This window comes from Trachemys scripta, chromosome 5, assembly GCF_013100865.1.
Source record: "Trachemys scripta elegans isolate TJP31775 chromosome 5, CAS_Tse_1.0, whole genome shotgun sequence".
NCBI lineage: Eukaryota > Metazoa > Chordata > Testudines > Emydidae > Trachemys > Trachemys scripta.
The window spans coordinates 137,393,736-137,418,275 of NC_048302.1; the positions used below are offsets into that span (position 1 = coordinate 137,393,736).

Genomic DNA, 24,540 nt, shown 5'->3' on the forward strand with positions numbered 1-24,540 from the left:
CATAGGTGCTGATAATGGCGGTGTACTAGTCTCTGGACGAGTTTTTGCGGAGCAGCATAAATCGGTCGGTTTATGTGGAGCACAGTAAGGCAATCATTGGCTCCCTTGGGAGTGAGTCAAGCTTCCGGGCAATGTCAGACCATATGGGGAACCCTAGCCCTGACTAGCTCAGCTCCTCCTTGCCCTTGCCAATCCAGTAGTAAGTGCAGTCTGCTCCTCCTCAAGGTGGGACCTATCATAGTGTCCGGTGTAAACATTTAAATATTAATGTCCTTCTTCCCACTCACCAGTACTGTTTCTAAACAATGCATAGAACAGGCTGTGGAAGCATCAACTGCAACAAAACACATTTTCCTTTCCCAGCAATCAGACATGCATACCTAGGGAACCTCCTGGGCCACAGAGTCTCTGTTATCACAAGCAACCCTGTTATAGCATCCCGTATAAGAACTGGTATGGAATTGGAATCCTGCTACCCCACAGTGCCAGGCCTACATCCTGTCTTCATTTGAATCCCTCCCGGCGCTCCACTTCTGTGAGGCCCAGAAACATTATCCCACATCAGTATTGCACCATCACCACATCCAGGAAACAAACCAAGAGCTCTCCTTGGTTACCCCTGCTCTGCCCCTCCCTGTGCATCCTATCTGTCTGCAGCTCCCATGGGCTGCTTCTCTCACAGTGCTGTGAATTCAGAGCAACCCCTTGAGATCCCCGTTCTCCCTCGCTCCTTCCACTCTGCCTCCATGATCTCCTCTCTCTATTCCTCACCACTCTTCCTCTCCAGTCTCTGGATCCACCTCCCCAGGGCCTCCTCTTCTTGTAGAAATTCAACTCAGAAGCCACAACTTCTACGTTGCCTACAACCTCTGAGCTTTCCTTCCGGTCCCTTCCGTAGCACTCACTGCTACCAACCCTTCCTGCCTCCCCTGTCTAACCCCAACACACCCCGCTACCTGTTACGAGAGAGCTGTACACAATTTAATAGCCTTGCAGCTTGCAGGCCAAGCATCCAACATCTTGAAATACCCATAGCAGGCAGATCTTACCAGAGGTGCACATCAGCCATTCTCTCCCTACCCCTAGCTTACAAGAAGCATAAGCCTGCACAAGGCTTCAGTCTTTCACTAGTGGAGCCCTCGGGAGGAGGCATTCCCACAGCGGGTGGATCCGCTCCACGTTGGTTTGTTAGAGGTGACAGTGAAGGTTCCTGAGCTGCCAGGCTTCCATGTTAATTTGTTTCAAATTTAAATACCCTCCCACTGAGATGTGTTGTGAGGTTCTCTGGCTAAGCAGCCCTAAGAATTGATTCAACACGGCGTGCACTGGTGGAAAATGTCAGGGCCCGAAATGCTCCCAAGACCTATACAATTTGTGGGGCTTAGTTATTTTTTCTGTGTTGATGTGACCCTGCTCATTAATTGTTTTGATGTGCATTTGCTTTCACAAGCTCATTCAGGTCAATGTATGCCAAGTGCCTGTCCTTGGGTAGCTGAATCAAGCTATGTCATTCCTTAACACACTAAGGGGTCTTTCATGGCTCAAAATGAGATCCTCCCATACCGGATTCAGCCGACCTTCTGGTGGATACACCTGCTTGCTGTACTAGAGGGTGTTAACGCTCAAAGCCCTCACAGAAGAAGTGTTTTTTCAGGGGCTGGGGTGATGGGTTTGTTTGAATGATGAGCGGGAAGGGGAGGTACAGGGACCATGGAAAGGGGGAAAAGACAAGAGCCAAAAATTTCAGAAGGTTCTTGCTTCATGAGAAGCAAGAACCAAGACAGGAGCAGACACGTGACAACTCCCGAGTGTGAGGCTGAAGAGTGTGAACTTGATGGGGAAGTCAGGAAAGGGACCCAGAGCAGAGCTTAACTTGAGCAGAGCAGCGGGAGATGGTTTCTTGTCTGCAGGAAAGTGAGATGAGAGGTAAGGGGGCTGAAGTGACCACGGTGAAATAGGACTCTGGGATGACTTCCAGCCCATGATGGTTTAGGACACAGTGGGGCCACCACCGAAACTTTAGGAATGTCTCGCAATGTACCTTTTAATTCATGGTATAACAAGAGACCTCGGTGATGCTGGCAGACCAGACACCAGCTCATGCCAAGGCCCCTAAGCCTCACTATGTGTTGGTATTGTTAAAATAGGTATTAGATTTATAAAAAAAATGTGTTTAGACTTTATGAAATGCTGGTAGGCTGCTGCATGTATTAATCTGACTTATAACAGCTGTACCTCGTGTTGTAAGGCAATATATAAGTGTTTGCTCTGTAGCTATAAATGAGTTTGCTCTAAAACTGTTACACACACACACACACACACCCCACCCACTCAGTAGAGAGGCATTACCAAGGGTGAAATACTGGTTTACCACCAGAGGCGTCATCTCCTGCCCAACAAAAGAAGGCCCCGGGACACCAGACAAGCCATTGTGGAATATCAGGAGACAAAAGACTTTGCTGATTGCTCTCCCCACACCCATGAGGAAGAGATGTGCACAAGGCCTTGTCCCATCACTTTGAACTCTGGGAGAAGGGAATAAAAATCCATGACAAGAAGGAACTGTATCTCTATGCTGCTTGAACTCTGAGGGGTGAAGATGTCTAAGCATAAGCGAGGGATCCCCAACTGTTTGGCCTGGGAGAGCCCTAAAGGACACATGGAGCTTGAATATTACAGCTACTTCTATTACCTTTTGGAATCTAAGATCGTCACACGTGTGTGTGTGTGTGTGTGTGTGTGTGTATGTTGATCTGCTTTAGCCTTGTAAATAACTCATTTCTTTTTTCTTAGTTAATAAATCTTTAATTAGTTATAGGATTGGCTACAAGCACTGTCTTTGGCATAGGACCTGAGGTGCAGTTGATCCGGGGTAAGTGACTGGTCCTTTTGGACTGGGAGTAATCTGAATATCATTGTGATTTTTGGTGTAAGGGACCATCTATCACAAAGGTAAGCTTGCCTGGGTGGCAAGATAGACCTGAGTGCCCAAGAAGACTGTCTGTGACTCCATGTTAAGGCTGTCATAGTCCTTGAGGAGTTCAGACTTGATACTTGGTTGGTGAAATGTGGACATAGAACTCACAGCCAGCTTGGGGTTTGGGCCCTGCTTCTTCACAGTCTGCCCTGAGGTGGGGACTCGCGCTCGCGAGCCACTCTAGGCAGCTGGACAAGCTCCACAACATGTGAACTGCCGCGTGATCTGTGCTTAGGACATCCAAATTCAATTTCTATCTCTTTAGCCCTTTTCTCTAACAGGTTGTCTAGTTAAAAGGTACAGAGCTCAAATTTCAGATGTAGGGCTTCTTAGAAGGACACTCAGATCCCCCAAGATGCTCAGCTCAGCAGCTGAATGGGTTCTGCTGGATCTAGTCTTGTCAGAGCAGCTCAGTTAGAAAAGAACGGGCTCGAAAGCGGCAGCCGTCTTTATCTGCAGTCCTCAGGAAGAGTGTGAAATTATGTTTGGCCTTTGAAAGAGGAGGGATGGATGATCTTTACAAACCACTGTCAACAAAACCCCGTTCCACTGGCCAATGACAAGTCCACTCTAGGACCACACTATGAAGCTTGTCAGTGTTAAGATTCCTGACCGCACTTCCCAGCAACCACCGAGGCAAGTGGAGCAAGCTAGTATGCGTAAGCAAGCGGTGCTCAGGATCTGAATGTTTGCGTGCCTGAAAGATACACAGGTGGGGCAGGTCCTGCAAGGAGCAGCGGCAGGGTGCGAGACCGGGCGGTCATGCAGTGTATTGTGGTCCAACCTGAAAGAGATGCAGGTTTAGAACAATAGAACACAAGCATGAGAGTCCATTTGCAAGGCGGTAGTGCCTGGAGGCGGAGATTGGGACCCCCCTGTACTGTACCAACACGTCATAAGACACAGACCTTGCCCCAAAGACCTTGCAATTAAACAGGCAAAGGAAGGACTATTATCCCCATTTCATGGATGGGAAATTGAGGCACAGAGAGACCAGCACACTCAGTGCTAGAGCCCAGCACTCCAAAGTCCCATGCTAGAGCCTTACCCACACCCCCATCCTCCCTTTCAGAGATGTCGCTTATTCACAGTCACTTCACCAAACGCCCACAAATGTAAGTCCCAACTAAATCCCCTGGATGAAACTCTGGCCTCAGTGGCACAATTCCCATGGACTTCGCAAGGGCCTGGATTCCACCCCCTGCGGACACCATCAGTAGCCCGTGGCAGGGATACCCATGGAGTCCCAGATGGCAGCCTACAGCTTCCCTCTAGTCTGTAACTGTCGGGGAAGGGAAAGGAAAGGCTGGTCCTGGGGCCTGATCCTGGCCCATTGAAGCCCATGAGAGCTTTGACATTGCCTTCACAGGGTCAGGGTCTGGGCTGGCAGCCTCCACACTGGTCATTGTCCCCACACACCCACAGAGAAGCGATTGAGAAGTGACCACAACATCAATCTCGACTCACGATCTTCTGCCGTAGCAACCAACCCTTGTCCTCTCATGACCCCACCTTTCACCCTTTGTATGATGTCACCCTTTTTGGTGTCATAGCCAATAAATGGCCAAGTCCAGGAGCACCAGCATCTCCCAGCACCTATCATGGGGCTGTGGGGGCTTAGCACCTTTCTGGATTGTATCCACAGCCTCTGAGCTGCGTCCATCGTCAGAGCCAAAGCTCTCACTGAATTCCACGGGAGCTGATGGTTAGACTGTAAGCATTTGCGGGCAGGGCTCTGCCATGTTCCTGGGAGCTGGGGTGCTGCAGACAGCCCTAGCTGGCCTCCCTCTCTTTGCGTTCCCGAGTACTTTGCAGCCCCATTATTGAGGCCGTCTGCCCTTCCCCGACACAGAAACAGTCACGGTTTGGTATAACAGGCACATGCTAGCCTCTGGGGAAAATATTGAAACAAACCAGAACGAAATGCACAGACAATGACCGTTGTAACACACTTGTGCAGCATGTCTGGCATCCCCGCCTCGAGTGGCTGGTCTACCTGGAGGATAACCGCCTACTACTGCTGCCTGATAGTGGAGTTACTCCTTTAGCTCAAGTGGGAGGTGCCTGTGCTGAAGATCCCAGATCCAACCCTTCCTAGTGCCCCAATGAGGTGGGTTGTCATGGCTGTTTCTTACAGGACGGCTGGTTTTCAGGTAGTCTCTCTCTATGCTGGCTTGTTCTCTGCTGCACTCAGGAGAGCCAGTCGCCTGCTTTTCTGAAGGTGCACCGATCTCGCTCTTAACTGGACGACAGCTACATTCTCCTCGGCGCTTGGGCTGGGCACAGCTTTGCAAATCTCACTGTCACCTTAGAAAATAAGAAAGCCACATAGACATTGTGTGACAAGCCCGTGTTTCACAGAATGCTGCTATTCTGACCGGGGGGCTGGAACAGTGTGTATAGTGGGGTGCTGAGAGCCACTGAACCAAACTGGATTTAATGGAATCCACTTCAAGCCCGGGGGTGCTGCAGCACCCCCCTGTAGTCCTCGTTCCAGCACTTATGTGTTCTGAGATTCCACAGCTGTCAAACCTGCCCCCCCACNCCAACCCCGGCTCCCAGCATGCAGTGCTCCACTCAGCAGAAGGCTTCTCTGGCCGAGGAGGAGCATGCTGGGACCTGGCCTTGCAGCAGGATGGCTTCCTGACTTGGATGTGAGACACCCGAGGAGGGGTCACTGCACCTTGATTCTGCACCTCTTTTCTGAGCTCGGCCCGCAGCGGCGAGGGTTGGGCGGGAGTGGAGGAGTCCACCATCCTGCGCCGTCTCTGCAGGATGGACTGCAGCTGGTTGTCGTTGATCTTTTGGCTGTGTTTACGCCAGCTCTGTTTTCTGACCGGACTTTTCATCGTGCCCTGACAAGAGAAACTGGCGCATGTTAGCGGATGGCTCAGCCACCGAGAAGCACAGTTCCCACCCACCCAGTGGCTGCGTGCGCAGGCCTCTCAGCTCACATTCAGAGATGCCCTTGGGCTGAGCCTCCAGTTGCCTAAAGGGGCTGAACTTCCCAACCGGGCTGATGTAACACTCTGCGTGGATCAGCAGTGAGGTTTGAATCTAGGGCTAGAGCTTGGCAAGGAACCAGCTTGGCGGTTTGGTGGCAGTAAAAAAAAAAAAAAAAAAAAATTGGTCTGGATGGAACCAAATCTGACATTTTGCAAAATTTTCAGCAAATCAGAAACATCTGTTTCAGGTTTGTAGCACAGCAGGGACTTGACCCTGCATGCCCTATTGCCCAGGTGAGTTTTCTAACCATCTGTGTGTGCGTGTAGGGGCTGCCTGGCCTTCTCCTCCTTCTCTGACTGTTTTGGGCATGGCTGAAACTATTGATGGCAGATTTGCGAATAGTTTCCGGTCACCCCCGAAGCTACATTTTTCTTCCAATTAACCATTTGTCCAAAAATAAATGCCCCCTGCTCAGACCTCAACCCCTTGAGGTGATGGAGAAGCTCCACTCGGGGGGTGGGGGGGTGGCGCATATCTACACTACAATCTTAAGTCAACCTAGGTCAATTTACAGGCTACTTGCTGTGGTGGCTGATGTCCACACGACCCTCCTGCTGGTGGTGCGTGTCCTCACCAGGGGCACGTCCACCCACGGAGGAGGGGCAGTGTGGGGGGCTGAGCGCCAGGGCTCTCCGCTCCATGCAGATCCCCTCTAGGAGCCCAGCTGCCGCCTGGGGCTTCTCGTCTCTGGTGGGGAAATCTGCCCCGGAGTCTGTTCAGCTGTTGTGTTCCCAGTGGGGAGCCGGGACCCTGGGGGTCAGCAAGGTTCCCAGCAGGGAGCGGAGAGCCCGGGTGGCAGCCTGGCTTGCAGTGGAGACCCGGCAGCAGCCCGGCTGGGGAGCCGGGAGCTTTCTTTCTTATCAATTTTGGAGCCATGAAGTTGACAAGACAGCTAATAGTGATATAAGTAATGCAGCGTCTACACAGACACTGCGTCACCCTAACTACACCAACATAAGCCCTACACCGCTCCTCGAGGTGGAGTTCTATGTTGGTGGAGTAGGGCACTTACATCGGCGGGAGCAGGGCTGTAGCGTAGACACTGACATAGTTAGGTTGACATAAGCTGCCTTATGTCGACCTAACTCTGTAGCGTAGCCCAACGTAGCAATAGCAGGCTATTATCCAGCTGCAAGAGAGGTAAGCGACACACATGGTAACTGTGATGGGCTTTCAAGCCAGAAAACACCCCCCCACACAACTCTCAGCACGTCTAGCGAGACAGGTTCACAGACTGTCGTAGCGGTGCCCAGGTCAAGGTCAAAGCTCAGTGAGTGGCACCACAGACTCTGCCGTCTGATTCTGGGGATTTTCCAAACCCAAGAAAATGAAGTGATGGCAAAATTGTCTAGCTGGCTTTCTGTCCCCCCTCCCAACATGCGAACAGGGCAGGGACCATGCGGGGAACAGCTGGAGGTTTCAGGCCCTCCCACCGTTCACTATCCATTCATACATCGTACAGGGGGAACGGCGACCCTTCCAAAGCCGAGAGCCGCTTTTATTTTTAATTCAAAAAAATGTTTTTAAAGGGGAGGGGGGGAATTGAAACTCACATCAAAAGTTTCCAAGGACAAAAAAAAAAAAAAAAAAAGTTCATTTACAACAAAAAAAGCCTCCCCGGTTTGCAAAGTGTTGAAACTTTCACACGCTTAGAGCACAGCTTCAAGGCTGTGCGGTGAGCAGCCGGGGTAGGAGGGTCAAGGCCGGGTCCCTCGGAGGGAAGCATCTGCCGACGAATTCCCGCCGAAGAAGAAAGCGGCGCGGTGGAGCTGCCGTCAGAGTGCCGCCGATCACAACTGCGATCGTGGCTTTTTTTATTTTTTTTCCGCCGCTTGGGGCGGCAAAACCCCTGGAGCCGGTCCTGGGAACGGCTCTGTCCTGGAGTAGCTTGATGAAGGCACATTCCTGCAGGACGGGGGGCTGCCCTGCATGCCCTGCCGTGCTCAGCTCTCTGCACCTGTCCTGTCCTGGGTGCGAATGTAAAGGGTTCTCCCAGGCACCGGTGCCTTTCTGCACAGCAAGCTGAGGTCTAAAGCCGCTTACCAGGATCCCTTGCAGCTCCAGCACGGTGCTCTTGCGTTTGCTGGCTGCTGTTGAGTGATCCTGAGAGGGAAGATCTCTTGAGAGAGGATTCCGCTGTCCCTCCCCCAGCACAGACACCCCCCGCGCGCATATCCCAACGGCCTGGGGTCCTTCGCCTCACTCCTGAGGCTGCCAAACAAGCCGGCCAGCTAGGACTGGCATTCGGTGACATGGACGCCCCTCCCCTGGGAAACCACCCCCTCCCGTCACACGGGCAGTTATCAGCTCGTAAAGAGCCTGGGCATCTATCTGCCCCGCGCCGGGCTCCACAGCCCGTTCCCCAATCCTGGGCCGGCTGGATCTGGGTCCCTACAGATGAAAGGCCCTGTCCTATCCTTCTGTTTCCCTCCTGGAGCCAGCCGACGGTCCCTCGAACCCATGTCTGGATTGGAACCACGGCGAAAGGCCCAACACCCCCACTCCTTGACTCCCCTGCCTGAGCCATCCCCGTGACACTGGCTATTACAAGCGCCATTGATATCAGGGGGCTGCACTCCCTGGTGGATGCCAGGGACCAGAGCCTCCCTTCCTACACGCCGGTGCCACTGTTTACCTGGGACAACGCAGCCCTGTCCTTCTTTGCTGGTCTCAGGGCAACCCCGCTCTTGATCCTGGCCATCATTTCCTCCACTGCTCGAGCTTTGACGTCATCGGTAGCAGGTTCGCCTGCAGGCGTAGGAAGAATGAAGCTTAGTATTATTCGTATTTCCACAGTACTTGGGAGTCCCAGTCATGACCCAGGCCCCCAGTGCGCTAGGCACTGTACAAACACAGGACAAAAAGATAGTCCCTGCCCCAAAGAGCTAACAATCTAAGTATAAGACAAGAGACAACAGATGGAGACAGCCATGGGGAGCACAAGGAAACCATGAGACAGCACTGGTCAGTACGAGAGGCAGTGGTCTCTGTGCTCCAGCAGCCTGACCATTGGCCAGTGTTTTGTAGGCAGCATGGCAAAGGAGAGTTCTGACGGTGGATGATGAGGTGACTTCATGGAGGTCTATGGGGAGTGCATCCCAAGAGTATGAAGAGTGAAGGATCAAGGAAAATAAAACGGAGTCCGTGTTTAAATCTCCCTCTATGTCCAACAGCAGTGGAGGTGGTTCAGAGCCCCACTAGGAGATCTGCGATGCTGCTGAGAGGCACAGACTGGCCACATGACATCGCAGGAACACAGGAACCAAAGGGACATTGGATGAAAGTGGGTGGTGGCACAGCCAGAACTAGCAAAGGAAATATTTGTTCACACAGTGTGTAATTAACCTGTGGAACTCACTGCCACATGATACCATTGAGGTCAAGAACTTAGTAAAATTCAGAGAGGGGGTTGGACGGTTCTATGGATAACAAAGTTTGGAAGGGATATTAAACATTGTATTTCAGGACTTTAGCCGATCTCAGTCAGAGGCCAGGATGAGACCTAGAGTATGTGGGAGGAAGGCAGGCAGATTATCCCACATCTGTACTCTGGGCTTTTTACACCCTCCTCTGAAGCATTTGGTGCTGGTGCCTGTCAGAGACAGGCTCCTGACCGAGATGGGCCATAGAGCTGATCCACTCTGGCAGTTCCAATGTAACGCTTTGTCCTTCTAGCCTCTCATCTGAGGATCTCCAAGCACATCACACACACCAGCCTCACAACCCTCCCTTGGAATGACGCAGGCATCACCAACCCTCTTTTACCTGGGGGAAGCCGAGAGTGGGAGGGACTTGTCCCAGGACACACAGCGAGCCAATGGCAGATCTCCTGGATCTGTGCTTTAAGCACAAGCCCGGCCGTTCTCCTGTATAGCTGCGTATTCCGGTAGCCTCCTCTGCGCTTGAGCAGGGGAACTTGAAGACTCCCTTCCACACTGGCTTAGTCCCCCCGTGGATCTGTATCTCTCTCTGGTACTTATCTGATTTAGTTGGGGTTGGTCCTGCTTTGAGCAGGGGGTTGGACTAAATGACCTCCTGAGGTCCCTTCCAACCCTGATATTCTATGATTCTATGATCTGCCCCCTGCCCAAGTATCTGAGCACCTCACAATCTTAACGTACTTATTCTCACAACCCATATTACAGGTAGGGAAACTGAGGCACAAAGAGACTGAGGCCCAATGGTTAAAATCAACGAGAGTGAGGTGCCTTGGAGGATCTGGGCCTCAGTGTCTTGGCCAAGGTCACACAGGGCGTGAAACCTGAGTCTCAGGCGAGCACCATAGCCACTAGACCACCTTTCCCCCTTGCCCATTCAGCAGCTATGTCCATCTTGGCCGTGTTCAATACATTCACTCCAGCCCCAAGCACCACTGAGATGCCGCCAAGCCAGTAACGCGCTGTATCCCTGCAGCAGCTGGCGGCTTTCAGCCTGGAGTCCAATAGCCCTCCAGAGAGGCAGACTGGATTATAAACGGCCTCGACCCCATCACCTCCCGCTCCATGCAGAGAGGTCAGCGCCCAGAGGGACGAGACCGCTCGAGAGCGCCGTGCCCCCACGCCAGCGGAGTGCCAGGGGATTCGGCGTTAGTGCCGCGATGGATGCCCCTCGAGTCGGGCTGGCTTACTGGGTTTCTGCTGCCGCATCCCCTTCCTTTGCTTGATCACCAAAAGGGGACTGAAAAGGAGAGAGAAGCATGAATGTGTTGCCACAGATAGCACTCCGGGCCCCACCCGGCCCCACTCCACTCCTCTGCCTCCATCCCAACCGCACCATCCTCTCCCAGAGCTCCACACCCTCAATGCCGCCCCCCCCCCCCAGCTCCCTGAAGCCCCCTGAGCATCAGAGGAACCAGGAAGGGATAGTCCAGAAAATCCCTCAAAGGACTGAGTTAGCCCTAGCGTCTCCTATCTGTCCAGGTCATTATCTGGCCCCATCACCACAGAGAAGAGGGCGTCCCATTAGCACTTCAAAGATGGCAATATTTTGGTTCTCTTTTCTGGCCCCTAGCTCAGGACGGGTTTGACACTTAGGACAGGGTTCAAAGCCTGGGAATTGACAGGAAATTGGCACACAATGCCCCCAGGGCGGGAGCATGTCACAGCCGAGGCCCCAGCGGGTGTTTTCTAGGACACTCAGAAGCAGTCCTTGGTTTCTAAGCGCTGTCAGGCCCCTCCTGCAGCCCAGGAATGGAGGTGCCGGAGGTCTCCATGGAGCGTGGAGGCCAATGGAGGGTGCTTTGGAGTAACCCATCACTGCAGGAGAAGGCAAGGGAGCACTTCCGCATCCCTGGATCTTCCAGCCGACGGACAGGCCATGGCTCGCTGGAGGGGAGTCCCAGGCCCCCACAATTATAGCTCCCAGACTGACTCCAATGTGACCAACCCCCTGCCAGAGCCCGGCACCCTGATACACCCACCCACCAGAACCCCAAACACCCTACCCAACCTATGCCAGTCTTTCCAAATGCCCCAGTCCTTGGCCAGAACCCCGCATCCTCAGCACATCCCTGGTGCCCCCTGCCAGAGCCCCAGACTCCCCCTACCTGTGCAGACCTCCACACCACCAAAGTCCATGGCCCTGGTGCTCCCTGCCACAGCCCTATATGCCTATCCCCAGACTCTCCCTACCTGTCCAGAGCCCCACACCACCTATATTCCCCATATTCCCCACTAAAGTCCACGTCCCTGGTGCCCCCTTCACAACTGCCCCTTGGCAAGACCCCCACATCCTCCGATGCCCCTGAGAGAGCCCTCCATCCCCACCATCCTCTCCCAGACCTCCACACCCTCAATGCCCCCCCAGCTCCCTGGAGTGCCCACAATGCTCCCCTTGGCCCGGATCTCTGCACCCATCCCCAGATGGTCGATGCCCCTGCCAGAACTCCATATACGCTTTGTCCCCCCACCCAGTAACTCCATGTCTTCCCTGTCGGCAGGCACAGAATCGTGCAGGGTGAGGAGCGTGAACATATAGGGAAGCCGTGTGGGACCCGAGGCTGGGAGAGCAGTATACATCTGCCCCCTGCGCTGTCAATTGCATTTAGTGCTGGTTACAGCCCCAGAGGAAGACACCATGGACTTTGGTGGGGAGTGTGGGATGTATAGGTGGTGTGGAGGTCTGGACAGGTAGGGGGAGTCTGGGACTCTGGCAGGGGGCACCAGGGATGTGCTGAAGATGAGGGGTTCTGGCCAGGGATCCGTAGCAGGGCAGGCTCCCCCACTACTCCTTGCCTGTGTACGAGGGGGCTGGGGTCCCTGATCAACCAACAGGGAGACCCATCTCTGTGGTCCGCTCTACCCTTGGACTACCCACTTAGAGAGGAACTGAGCTGAGACCCAGCAAACTTGTTTCACCCAAGCCACCTAACATCAGAACGTCTGGTGGCTGCTGACCTGACGGAGCCGGGCAGCATGAAGGTAAAAGGCTGTTTGATTCGTTACCCCTCCCCGCCCCCCGGGCTCCCCACGGCATTCACAGCAAGGTTTCTCAACCCGTGGCTCATGACCCAAAATTGGGTTGCCAGAATGTGTCAAAGGAGGGGGAGGGGGAGAGATCCAGGGTGGGTCCTTCCTGGGGGCCCTGGGAGTGTGTTGCACAGCCTGCCCTGTCTTCACCCTGCAGTGGCAGCCCCTGTGGCTCCAATGGGCTGGCTGGGCTCCGCTGCCCACTCCGGGCGTTGCCACCCAGCACACAAGGTCCCAGCACGGCTCAGGTTTGGCCCAGCCGCCCCTCTGTCATGGTGATGCAGGCTGGCCAGGCCAAACCGGAGTGAGTGGCGCCGCGGCCCCATGCAATTGCCGGGTTGCAATGCCACTCTGGCTGGTCCTCGGCAGGGGAACAAGGCCTGGAGTGGGGAGTCACGCCCAGCGAGCCCTGCAGGACGGGAGCTGCAGCTAGGGGCTGCCCGGGGGACTGATTTAGCACGTTACATTAACACGTACGCTGTTGATCATGGGTAAGACGTAGTTACTATCCCAGACGGCTTTTGCACGAACGCTATTGACTGGCTCCTGAAAAGCCATCCGGGGTTACCGATGGGTCCTGAGTCCGGAAAGGCTGAGAACCGCTGGTTTGAGAAAACATTGGCACAGGCACACGCAGTGCACGGACTAGGAGTGTGCCATGTCCCCCCCTAGTGGCTGGGCTCGGACTGACAGCCAGCAGCTGATGCGCCGCTAGAGGAGCGACTCCCTTGGGGCCAGCGGTCTCTGTAGGGGAAGGTCTGGGTGTGGGTGGCACTTACTCCACGGGGGCGGAAGATGCTGGCAGTGGCAGAGGAGGTGGGGGTGGTGGGGGAGGAGCCACTTCTGGCGAATCAGGTTCAGAAGGCGGGGCTTCAGCCCTCTCCAATTTCTCTTCTAGTACCGTCACTGAAAGGGAATGCAGTTAGGAATACGGTCAGAGCTCGGGAGGGCCGCAGAGACTGGGTTAGACGGCCCATCGGTCTGCCCCAGCAGGGCCGTTCTTATGTCTCCCTCCCACCCCCACCCCCACCCCCCGAGATGCTGGCCTGTGGAGAACTGGCCTTGGATAGCTGCTGGTCACACCATGCTGGTTCCTCTGTTCTCTCCCCAGCTGCTAATTTGCATTAAAAAAAACCACACCACATCTGTTCGGGCCGAGAGTGAGGGCTGGACGGAGGTGACGCGATTGGACATGAGAGGGGAGGCAGGGGAGCAGGGCTGGGGGATGGGGGAACGGGAGGGGAGGCAGGATCCGGTGATGGGAGGGGAGGGGAGGCCCAAGTCACCGCCCGCATTGGGATCCGCATGCCCCCGAAGCTCGGAGAGGTTTGAAATCCAGCTCCAGTGCGGGGGTCTCGGCCGCACGAGGGGCTGAAGCCCCAGCTCTGGGGCTCTGCACAGCCTTAGACGTGGGGGCTGGGGGGAGGTCTGATCTGAACCGTACCGCTGGCGTCCAGCGGCTGTAACACCAGGCCCACTCACGAGAGGGTGGAGAGCCCCTCGGCCCGGGTGGCTCTCATCCAGCCAGCCCCCTCGCCAGGAGTGTCCATCAGATCCAGCTGGGCCTGCCTCGCACCTGGGCCCCCCTTGGGGGTCCGGAGCGGGGGGGGGGGGCTGGGTGCTAATCGCCAGGTGGAGGGGCCAGCACAGGAGCAGCGAGGCGAGCACCTACCTTTCCCCTCCAACTCCACATTCCTCTCCTCCGCCTGGTGCAGCTGCTCCCCCAGATGCAGCGTCTCTGCTTCGGCTGCAGCCAGGGCCGCTCGCACGGCGCCCAGCTGCTCCTGGGTCCCCTCTAGCTGCTCTTGCAGACCCTTCACCTGGGGGCAGAAGAGAAGAGGCGTGCAGGGGGCCTCGGCCCAGTCCAGGAGTGCCCCAGTCATCCACCCGAGAGACACACCGTGCTCCCCGGCCAGGGAGCCACGCCAGCACCAGGGCACGCGCCTCCGGCCACCGCCTGGCTGCTTGGAGAGAGGTCACTGAGGTCACCCGTGGGGCTGCCTGGAACATACAATATTACGTGTTCCATCTGTCTGTGTGGTTTGCTCTAGCACCTCACGGGGGGGGGGGGGGGGGGGCAGCCAAGCAGGGGTGACCTGGGCCTATGCAGGAGTGGGGCCCTTAGCCCGGATCGCCCCATTGAGCAGGACATATGGGACCACTCCAGCGTCAGTCACTCGGCAGTTTTCCCTGTGACCAGGCTGAGCTCAAGAGTGCGGCTTGGCCCAGGGAGGATCCGAGTGGGAAAGACTGGAGCAAAGAACTTCGCGGGGCGTGGGGGATAAACAGCCAGTCTCCGGACGCCGCGGCAGAGGGGGAGGCAGGGGCTGCTGGGGAGCAGGCTGAACCCCAATGCCCACAGCTGAGGGTGTCTGGGATAAGCTAGGCCTCCCTGGGGATGTCTATGTTGCACACTAAGCCGGGCTCTGACTCAGGTTTGAGCCCAAGCCCCACTTCTGTCCACACACACCTCAGTCTGGTTTGGGTCAGTGAGCACCCGGGATCCCGGTCCTAGGGCCTTGCTGGGGGGGTGGGTCAGAGCCCAAGTCCTGCTGTGACTCGGATCCAGGCCCTGTCATTTTGCAGTGTATCGAGCCGCAGACCTGAGTCAGGAGGCCTGTGCAGTGCAGATGCGTTAGCATGGCTGTGAGGCCTGGCTCCGGCCACTGTATACCCAGGTTTACAATGCAGGGGGGACGCTCGGCAACGCCGAGTCACAAGCCCGGATCCCCCAGACCTGGATTCACAGTGCAGTGCAGACACACACCCCCTGTGACAGAGACGTGGGCTGACCCTTCTGCTGGGCCGTGTCCTTACTGCTGCCATTCAGCCGCACTTGGGGGGGAAGAGGCTGCTGGGTCTTCGTAGTCCCTGCTGGTGGCAGCTCCGAAGGGCAGACTCCCCGGGCCGGAGCCCATGGGGCCTGCTGGGCAGTCACGGGGGCACACAGGGCCGGAGCCCATAGGGCCTGCTGGGCAGTCACGGGGGCACACAGGGCCGGAGCCCTGGGACCTGCTGGGCAGTCACGGGGGCACACAGGGCCGGAGCCCATAGGGCCTGCTGGGCAGTCACGGGGGCACACAGGGCCGGAGCCCATAGGGCCTGCTGGGCAGTCACGGGGGCACACAGGGCCGGAGCCCTGGGACCCGGGCTCAGAGTGGGAGACGGGCAGAACTCCACCCTGGGGCAGGTGGCAGCCCGGGGCCCGACCCTGGGGGGGTGGGGGGAGCACTCAGATAGACGGGTTTGAGGTGCAGCGAGGCCTGATCCCTAACACAATTCCCCCACCCCCCGGAGCCACAGGGCTCCAGAAGGGAAGAGGGAGGGGCTGACAACCAGCCCTACTCCTCGGTGCCGGGACCTCCCAGGCTGCAGCGGGATACTCCTGATGGCCCAGGCCTTTCGGAGAGCAGCTGGGGTCTCCAGGGAGGGAGCAGCGCATGGACAGATCCCCCCACCCCACCCCACCCCACCCCCACTATGGAGCAGCAAGCACCTGGGTCTCACGGGCCCATACAAAGGTCCCTGCTGCTCTATAGGGAGGGGCGATGGGCGGCACCCCCTGGAGAGCCCCACAGGTCAGTAAGCAGATACGGGGGGACAGGGGGTTGATGATCCAGGCGAATGCCGGGGTTAGCCCAGGCCGTCCCTGGTTACCGAGACGGTCCCTAACCTTTTCCTGGTGCTCCCGCTTGGCTTCCTCCAGCGCCCCAGTCAGGCTAGCCACCTCGTCCAGGGCCTGGAGCAGCTGGGCGTTGGGGCCCACGTTCTGGAGCAGGATCATGCTCTGCCTATTGGCTTCCTTCTGCTTCACCAGCATCTGCGCCCAAGAGATCGGGGAGGGTTCAGTCGAGGGCTCGTGGTTACTGTATCCAGCCGCCCTTCGACGCCGCAAAGCCGCTGTTCCCACGGCCCCTCCCAGCTCTGCCCCCCAGGGGCGTCCGGCGTCACAGCACGTGACGCGACTCTCTGCACCTTTTGGAAGGGAGCAGTCACCAGGCGCCGTTCCCGGCTCTGCCACTGACCAGCTGGTGACCCTGGCCAAGTCTCTTCTCCTCTCCAGGGCTCGCTCCGCATCAGTAAATGCTTCCATTGGGAAGCGCTTGGAGAGGAACGTGTGGAACGTGCTGGGCCCCGCGGCCTGTTCCAGACAATAGGAGGCTTCTGCTAACTTCAGTGCGCATGGGCCAGGCACTTGGAGAGGCAGGACTCACGAAAGCTTATGCCCAAATAAATCTGTTAGTCTTTAAGGTGCCACCAGACTCCTTGTTGTTTTTGTAGATACAGACTAACACGGCTACCCCCTGATACTTTTACTTCTGTTAGCCCCAGCAGGCCAGCCCGGCTGTGGGGTAGGGAGCCGGGGCCTGTCTCCTGTCAGCCCCGCTGGGTCAGCTTGGCTCTGGGGCAGGGAGCTGGGGCCTGTCTCCGTCAGCCCCGCCGGGCCAGCTTGGCTCTAGGTGAGGAAACTGGGGCCTGGCTCCGTCAGCCCCGCCGGGCCAGCTTGGCTCTGGGGCAGGGAGCCGGGGCCTGTCTCCGTCAGCCCCGCCGGGCCAGCTTGGCTCCAGGTGAGGGAGCCGGGGCCTAGTCCCTCTTGTGCATCGTGAACGGGGTTGTTTTCTGCTGTCCAATTTAGGGCCAATCACTTGCCCCCGGGGAAACGTACTAAGGGCAGCTGGGCTGGTGCAGGTGTCATTGAGGCCCGAATGTGGTGCCAGTCCAAGGCTGGTGTAATGTGTGCATAGCCATTAACCCTTTCACCCCTGGACTTTCCCGAGGCCAGTTGGGCTGTGGGGGGCCAGTGACATGGGGCTGGGGTGCAGGAGAGGGGCACCCAATACCCACGAGGTGTCCAGGGCAGGCAGTGCGGGAGCTGCAGCTGCCAGCAGGAGAAACAGGCCAGGCCGGTGTCCAGGGTGCAGGGAGGGGAAGATGTTTAAGGAGAGCGGCAGGGTCGCTGTGGCTGGGGGGTGGGACAGGCCCGGAGCGGAGCAGAGATGTCAGCATCGCCCCGTCCTGCTCAGACTTTCTGCCCTGCCCGCTAGGAACCACTGCTGCTAGCGGAGGAGAGAGGAAGGCCGAGCTGAGGAGAGTTACCCCAGGGCCAAGCAGCTCTTCCCACGCACAGACCATCCACTGTCCCCTGACCTCCTGGGCCCTGGCACTCCCCAGGGACGCTACTGACTCCTAGCATCGGGCCCAGCGTTTGCACCCGCAGCCTCGGCAGGTGCATTCCCCAGGGCTCTGCCCGGTCTGCAAATGTCCCAGGTGACGGGGCTCCCGCCCCTTCCCTTGGGAGATGATTGCACAGACTGAGCTATCAGGGACTGCGTGCTTGTGCGTTTCAGCCCCGGGCTCAAGGTTACGCCCCTCGTGCTGACGGTCCCGGGCGCTGGGATTCCGGCAGGGGCCTTTTGCACAGCGCTGGCCAAAGCCCGCTGAGCACAGCTCCTGGACTCGCCCTCCTGGCCCACTGCTCTGCCCTCCCCGCACCCGCTGCTTGCGTCCAGGGACCGTCCATTGCCCTCATCTTCAAGGCTCTGCGTAACATCACGCCTGCTCTCGCTCCCGGCAATAGCCAGGAGAGATCTAGGGCAGGACTTGGGGACACCAGCGGAGCAGGGGATGGAGCCCAGGGCTGGGATAGCAGGGGGGCTGCAAGACAGGCTTGAGGGGCATCAGCAGAGCTGGGTGTAGGACCCAAGGGGTGTTCTCCTTTCCTCCTACCCCCCACGCCTTCCTCCCCCGTGTTCTTTTCCTCTCCCTCTCCGGTCCTCGCAGCTGTCCCCGCGCCATCCTGTACCTTGTGTGCAAAGGTCTCCGCGTGCTGCCTCAGGTCCTGCTCCAGTTCCAGCTTCTGCACGGCCTCGCTGTACTCCTGAGCGACCATCTGGGACACTGCCCGGGGGAGAAGAGCAGTCGCTGAGCCTCCCCCCACGTGCGTCTCCGGGGCACCAACCAATTGCCGGCTCCGGGAGACACCGGGGACAAATTCAACCCTTGGCTTCGACCGGCGCTGCACCCGCATGGGCTGGGGCAGTGACACGGGTCTGATCCTGCGCTTCTCCCTCGGGACAAATTCCACCGACGTCATTGGGAGGTTTGCCCGAGTAAGAACTGCAGGATCAGTAATACACCAGCAGCTCTTAGACCTGGTCCAACTGCCCGGCCCTCCCTGGATTGATAGTGACCTGCTCCAAGGCTCTACCCCCGAGTAAGCTCCCTCCTCCCCTTTGACCAGTGTCCCTCCCACTCCACCCCAGCCATAGCCAGGCCGATTCCCCTGCGTGGCTGCAATAAACACAATGCGGGTTGAATGTAACAGGGAGCGATAGCACAGAACAGCTCAGCTGATGCCCCTCAGCCCGGAGCTGCAGCCCCCACTGCTGCAGGGCTGCCAGTTCTCATGACTGCGCCCCGATTCTCAGGATATTTGAGGGGGGGTGAAGCCCCAGCTCCTGGAGTCAGGTGAGACTCTCAGCTATCAGAGCTAGTGCAGGTATGTCTACCTGAGCTGGAGATTACACCCCCAGCTGCAACGTAGCCATCGCTTGAGTCTCTCTGTGCCTGAACAATGGGGTAACAACACTGCCCTACCTCACAGGGGCCGTGGGAAGAAGATAAACACATGGGGAGACGGGACACTAATGGGGGCCAGGTAAGTCCTATCGGTAGGTTCTTTGATGGGCTCAGACAGGAGTTCTAGCAACGGATTTTCATCAGGTGCTCGATGGGACGTGTGGTTCACAGTCACACAGGTGCTTTGGAGAAGGTATTTGGAGCACAACAGCTAAACATCTAGGTACTCATCAAACTAAACCCACTGATCCCACCCTTCCAAGTTCCAGCCGAGCTCTGGGCATGAGCCAGCCGGCGAATGGGACACGAGAAGCAAGCAGAGGGGACAGGAGGCAGAAAGGAAAAAACCCACATGGGAGCAGGGTCACAAGAAACTCCATCAGCCGGGATGGACCTGGCCCAAGTTGTGCTCAGTGACCTGGGCTTGGAAAATGGGAGCAAATGTTCATGAAATATTTTGAAAATTCAGAACTGGATTTCCATTCCACAGGTGTCCAAAAGGCCCAGTTCCCACTTCCCAGGCGGGTTTTTTTCCTTGAGAAAACCTCACACTGAAAATATTCACTTTTGAAAATGTTCTGATTCACATATTTTTGGGGGGGAGGGAGGGTTATGTTTTTTCTTGTTTCTCTGATTTCCCTCCCCCTCCTTTTGCCATGGAAAAAGGGGAGGAAAAAAGGAAAAATGCTAAACTGAAAAACAGAGGAAAAAACAAACAAAAAGGGCTAAAGTTTTCAATCATTAGTTTAACTGGACAACAAAAGGGAAATTTAAAAAAAAAGGTTTGGGAAACTTTTCAGCGCGGCAGGAAGGCCAGTGTTTCACTGAAAACGCGGCACCGGAGAAGTCTGGAGCAGTTCTGTCCACGACTCACCTCTCTTGTACTTCTTCAGGGCCTTGTGACTCCGGTCCATCGCGGCCTGCAGGGATCGCCTCTCTGCTCGCTCCTCTTCCACCTGCAGTGGGACACCCGGTGTGGTTCTTTATTTGCACCAAACTCAGCCCCATTGACTTCAGCAGCCCGTGGGCTTGAGCAGATCCCGGGCTTGATCCAACCCCTGCACCTATGGGGTGGGGGCAGCGTTCACCCCAGGGGAGGGCAGGTGGCTGTGCACAGAGAGGCCTTCGGATCTGGCAGGCTCCCCACTCCCTCCCTGGCTCAGCCGTCCAGGGAATCGGCGCCCACGCAGTAGCGAAGAGCTGTGAGGACAGTCAGGCACCGGGAAGGCCTGTAACTGCACTGGGGGTCTCCAGCGTCCTAAGGCAGGGTGAAGGCTGAGGGTGTAATGGAACGAGCTCTGTGCCGGGCTCTAAGGGGCTGGAGCTCAGGGATGGTCCGTGTCAAACCCTCTGCCGGTAGTGGTGATACTGAAGCCATCACTCCGCCCCTAGGAGGAAAGTTCTCGCTGTGAAAGGCGTCTGCTGCTGGGTTGTGCTGGCCAAAGCCAGTGGCTTAGTCTGAGTAACTGCCAGCATCAAGGGGCCTTCAGCCAGCTCGACCTGGCCCCTGGGGAATAGCCCTGGCGGAGGGGGATCCCCAGCAGGTGACTCCACGTCACCCCCAGGGGCATGCTGGGGGCATTCCAGGGGCGAGCCGGAGCTCTGCTGCAGTCTGGCTATTCCCAGATGCAGCAGCAGCCCGTACAGGCCGTGGGTAGCCAAGTGCAATTCAGGGCAGCCCTCGGGCTGCTCTATACTGTGGTGAAGGGGAGTTGCCCCAGGCAGCCCCAGCATCGGGGATGCACAAAGGAGGAATCTCCCAGCCCCCTGGGGCTCTGAGCCAAGGCCAGGGAGGAATTCAGCCTTTATTGTCTTAGGGGGAAGCTTGGGGTCGGATCCCCCTCTGACATACACCAGTGCAAACCCGTTGAGCTCAGGGGAGCTATACCGGCTGACCAGGGTGAGTGAAACGGGGGCCAGGCCTGGGCATTCCCCAGAGAGCGATGGGGCCAGCAGCACGCAGCAGCTCGAGCCCGCCACCTCTGCACCGATTACTGATTTGGATTACGGTAGCACAGAGCACCTCACCGTGCAGACACAGAACGAAGAGACAACCCCTGTCCCCGCGAACTTACAATCCGCGCGTCAGGCTACAGACAACAGGCGGCGACAGACAGGGAAGCACAAGGTAACGAGAGGCGTCAGCGCGGTGAGCAGTGGTCTCAGCACAGCAGCGGCCGAGCTCAGCGAGCATCGCGGCCGAGCAGAGCACCAAGGAGGGTCCGGCGTCGGCACCGTACCTGGTCCCCGAGCTCTCTGATCTGTCTCTGCAACTCCTGCACTTGGATGGTGAGCTCCTTCTTCTCCCCCAGCAGCCTGGAAACCTTTTCCTGCAAATCTGGAGCCAGAGGAAGGGAAATAAAACGAGGCGGCTTCTCCCTCCTTGCTTCGTGCGCCAGACGCTGGGCCTAAGGCAGCCAGGCCTGAGTGGAGGGCGACATCCGCTCTGTCTACAGGCCTTGCTCTCTGTCTAGGGCAGGGCGTGTGCGTCAGACCGATAGCGCTCCTAGAGTGCTTTTCATCCACCGCTCTCAAAAAGGTGGGTCACTAGCACCCTCCCCGTTTGACAGATGGGAAACTGAGGCACAGAGCAGGGAGGTGACTTGCCCGAGCTCACTGAGCGCCCATGTCGTTGCTTTATCCACTAGAGCATGCTGCCTCCAAAGCAAAGTCGTCCTAGTTGTCTCTGAACTTTGTGAAGGGAGAGGACATGTGGGGCCAGATAGGGCTTAAGGGGGCAGGGCTCGGGGGGAGAGAGGGGCATATGAATGGTGCCCGGTAGGGAGAGAGGATGTTGGCTCCTCCAAGCATTTCCGTGCTGCAGAATGAAGTTGTTCCGGGGGAAAGGTGCCACCCTGGCAGCTCTGGAGACTGCAGGCCATGCCCAGCAGGTAACGGAAGCACCACCATGGGCCTGGTGGAAGGTAATTGATGCACACCCATTGGTGACCTGGAGAAAACCCCCCTCGGACAGGAAGGGAAGTCAGTGTCCATGGCCCAGGCTGTCCGCACCTTTTTCTGGGTAAGGGTCTCCAAAGGTGTTAACTTTGCATTAGCTTAACCTACAGAGATTTAGCCTGTAGGTAGGTCTCTTGCATTACAGCCAAACTTACTTTTAATATAAAATCTATAAGCCTAATCCATCAAATACTCAAATTATATTTATACAGACAAGCAAATTAATCCTTAGGACTACACGCCCCGCCTGGGATCAGACAGGCACAGAGGCCCTTAGCCCAAACGCATCCCCAGCTATGGTTTTCGATTACCTCTACCCTTGGAATTTCAACCCTTTGGTTCCTTGAAGTGCACCAATGCAGTCTGATTTAGCAACTGGGCCACGGCCCAGCACACAGAGGGAATGAACAGAACAGGTAACCATCAAGTGATCCATCCCCTGGTGCCCATTCCCAGCAAACAGAAGCCAGGGACACCATCCCTGCCCATCCTGGCTAATAGCCATTGATTGGCCTATCCTCCATGAACGTATCTAGTTCTTTTTGAACCCTGTTATAATATATGGAGATATACCTATCACATAGAGCTGGAAGGTCATTGAGTCCAGCCCCCTGCCTTCACTAGCAGGACCAAGTACTGATTTTTGCCCCAGATCCCTAAGTGGCCCCCTCAAGCATTGAACTCATCATCCTGGGTTTACCAGGCCAATGCTCAAACCACTGAGCTATCCTTCCCCCCCAAGAGCTTTAACTGTTGTCCTCTCTCTGTGTCTTTAGTAAAAAGGTAAAAAGATTTGAATGGCGGAGTCGCCAGCCATAACGTGACACTAGAAGCCAAACCTCACTGACGGGTTGATTGTTGTAAAAGTGAACATGGGTGTCCTTAACTTATCCCGTGTCGGGCCCGAGACCCCCCCCCCCACCCCAACACAACAGCACCTGGGTCCTGGCCTATCCCGAGGTCTCCTCGGCCAGTGGTTCTCAACCAGGGTGTGCGTATCCCTGGGGGCAGGCAGAACTCTTCCAGGGGGGACATCAACTCCTCTAGAGATTTGCCTAGTTGTACAACAGGCTCCATCAAAAGCACTAGCGAAGTCAGGACAAACTACAATTTCAAACAGACACTGACTTGTTTATACTGCTCTCTATACGATACACTGACATGTAAGTACAAGATTTATATTCCAATTGATTTATTTTATAACTAGATGGTAACAATGAGAAAGTCAGCAACTGTTCAGTACTAGTGTGGCTGGGACACATCGGTATTTTTATGTCTGACTTTGTAAGCAAGTAGTTTTTAAGTGAGGTGAAACTTGGGGTACACAAGACAAATCAGACTCCAGAAAGGGGTACAGTCATCTGGAAGGGTTGAGAGCCACTGTCCTAGGCACTACAGTAATACAAGCAATAAATAACAATAACAGGGCTCCGAATTGACATCTGGGTGTCTCAACAGCAAAGCGAAAGACCTTATATTAGAGTCCAAGTTTAAAAACTGGATTCAGGTGAATTAAGTCCTGGAATACCCCTCACACCACTCCCTAGGCACGGATCTCTAGGTGTCTGGCACTGTTACGTCTAAAGTCAGGTAAGCCATGAGGTTTCTGCTCTGCCCCACAGCTCTAGCTAAATGCCCAACCCCCATCCCAGCACTGGCTCAGGGTTAGCACCTGGAGTGGATTCCTAGGGGAGAGCCTCTTCTCTGGTTTTCCCAAGTCTCAGTCTGGGACCCCAGGGCGGATGCGCGTGACTCACCTTTGATCTGCTGCAGGTACGGATACGCTGGATCTCGGCTTGGGTCGGAGGGGGAGTCTTCTTCAGTGGCCAGACTCAGCACGTCCTCGGGAAGCTGGTTCAACATGGGCAGCAGTGCCACGCTGATCCGCTTCAGCTCTTTGTTCTCCCTGTTCACCTACCCAGCGGGGCGCAAAAACAGACAAGAGACCTTTGTACTGAGGCAGAGTGCAGGGAGGTGCTGGACATAGAACCCGGAGCGGCTCTTACACCCAGAGGAAATGGGAGCATAGGCCAGACTGGATCAGAACCAAGGGCCATCTAACCCAGGAACCTGTCTCTGACAGCGGTCAGTGCCAGCTGCTTCACAGGAAAGGGAAGTTTCCTTTTAGCACGTTATAGTTAGTGTCTCCTCATACCATGAAACCCCCTTCTGAACCCCCTGGTTATATTTTTAGTGTTTATTATGACAACTCTGGATATTCTCCTTATCCACATAGCTGACCAGTCCCTTTCTGAATCCTGCTAAGCTCTTGGCCTCAATAATTTCCTGTGGCAATGAGTTCCACAGGCCAACTGTGCATTTGGTGACAACATATTCCCCCCTCTCACTTTTGAACTGGCTGCATTTCAATGCCAACAATTTTTCTCTCATCTGTTTCCCTTTATCCCCTCCCCAGGTGTCACACGCTGTTTGGATTTTCCCTGCTTACACTGCAGACAGGGATGATAATGGCATCGTAAAGTACAGCTCGTTGTAAAAATTTCCCAAGGAAAACTGATGAAATTTAAGAAAATTTCATTTTCTTGGTGAGGA

At 56.1% G+C, this 24,540-nt stretch overlaps 1 protein-coding gene across 1 annotated transcript in view; it reads right to left on the reverse strand.

The window, feature by feature from the left end:
* Positions 1-2,822: 2,822 nt before the first annotated feature.
* Positions 2,823-24,540, reverse strand: part of LOC117878417 (shootin-1-like) — a 41,402-nt gene continuing 19,684 nt past the window's right edge. Inside the window, exons 5-17 of the mRNA XM_034772587.1 lie at positions 23,745-23,901; positions 21,270-21,367; positions 19,904-19,985; positions 18,254-18,348; positions 16,124-16,270; positions 14,123-14,270; positions 13,230-13,356; positions 10,611-10,660; positions 8,619-8,731; positions 8,027-8,086; positions 5,661-5,832; positions 5,113-5,284; positions 2,823-3,761 (exon numbers count right to left, since the gene is read on the reverse strand). Of these exons, the coding sequence (XP_034628478.1) occupies positions 5,142-5,284; positions 5,661-5,832; positions 8,027-8,086; positions 8,619-8,731; positions 10,611-10,660; positions 13,230-13,356; positions 14,123-14,270; positions 16,124-16,270; positions 18,254-18,348; positions 19,904-19,985; positions 21,270-21,367; positions 23,745-23,901 (1,392 nt within the window). The 3' untranslated portion in view covers positions 2,823-3,761; positions 5,113-5,141. The remainder of the gene's footprint in view (positions 3,762-5,112; positions 5,285-5,660; positions 5,833-8,026; positions 8,087-8,618; positions 8,732-10,610; positions 10,661-13,229; positions 13,357-14,122; positions 14,271-16,123; positions 16,271-18,253; positions 18,349-19,903; positions 19,986-21,269; positions 21,368-23,744; positions 23,902-24,540) is intronic.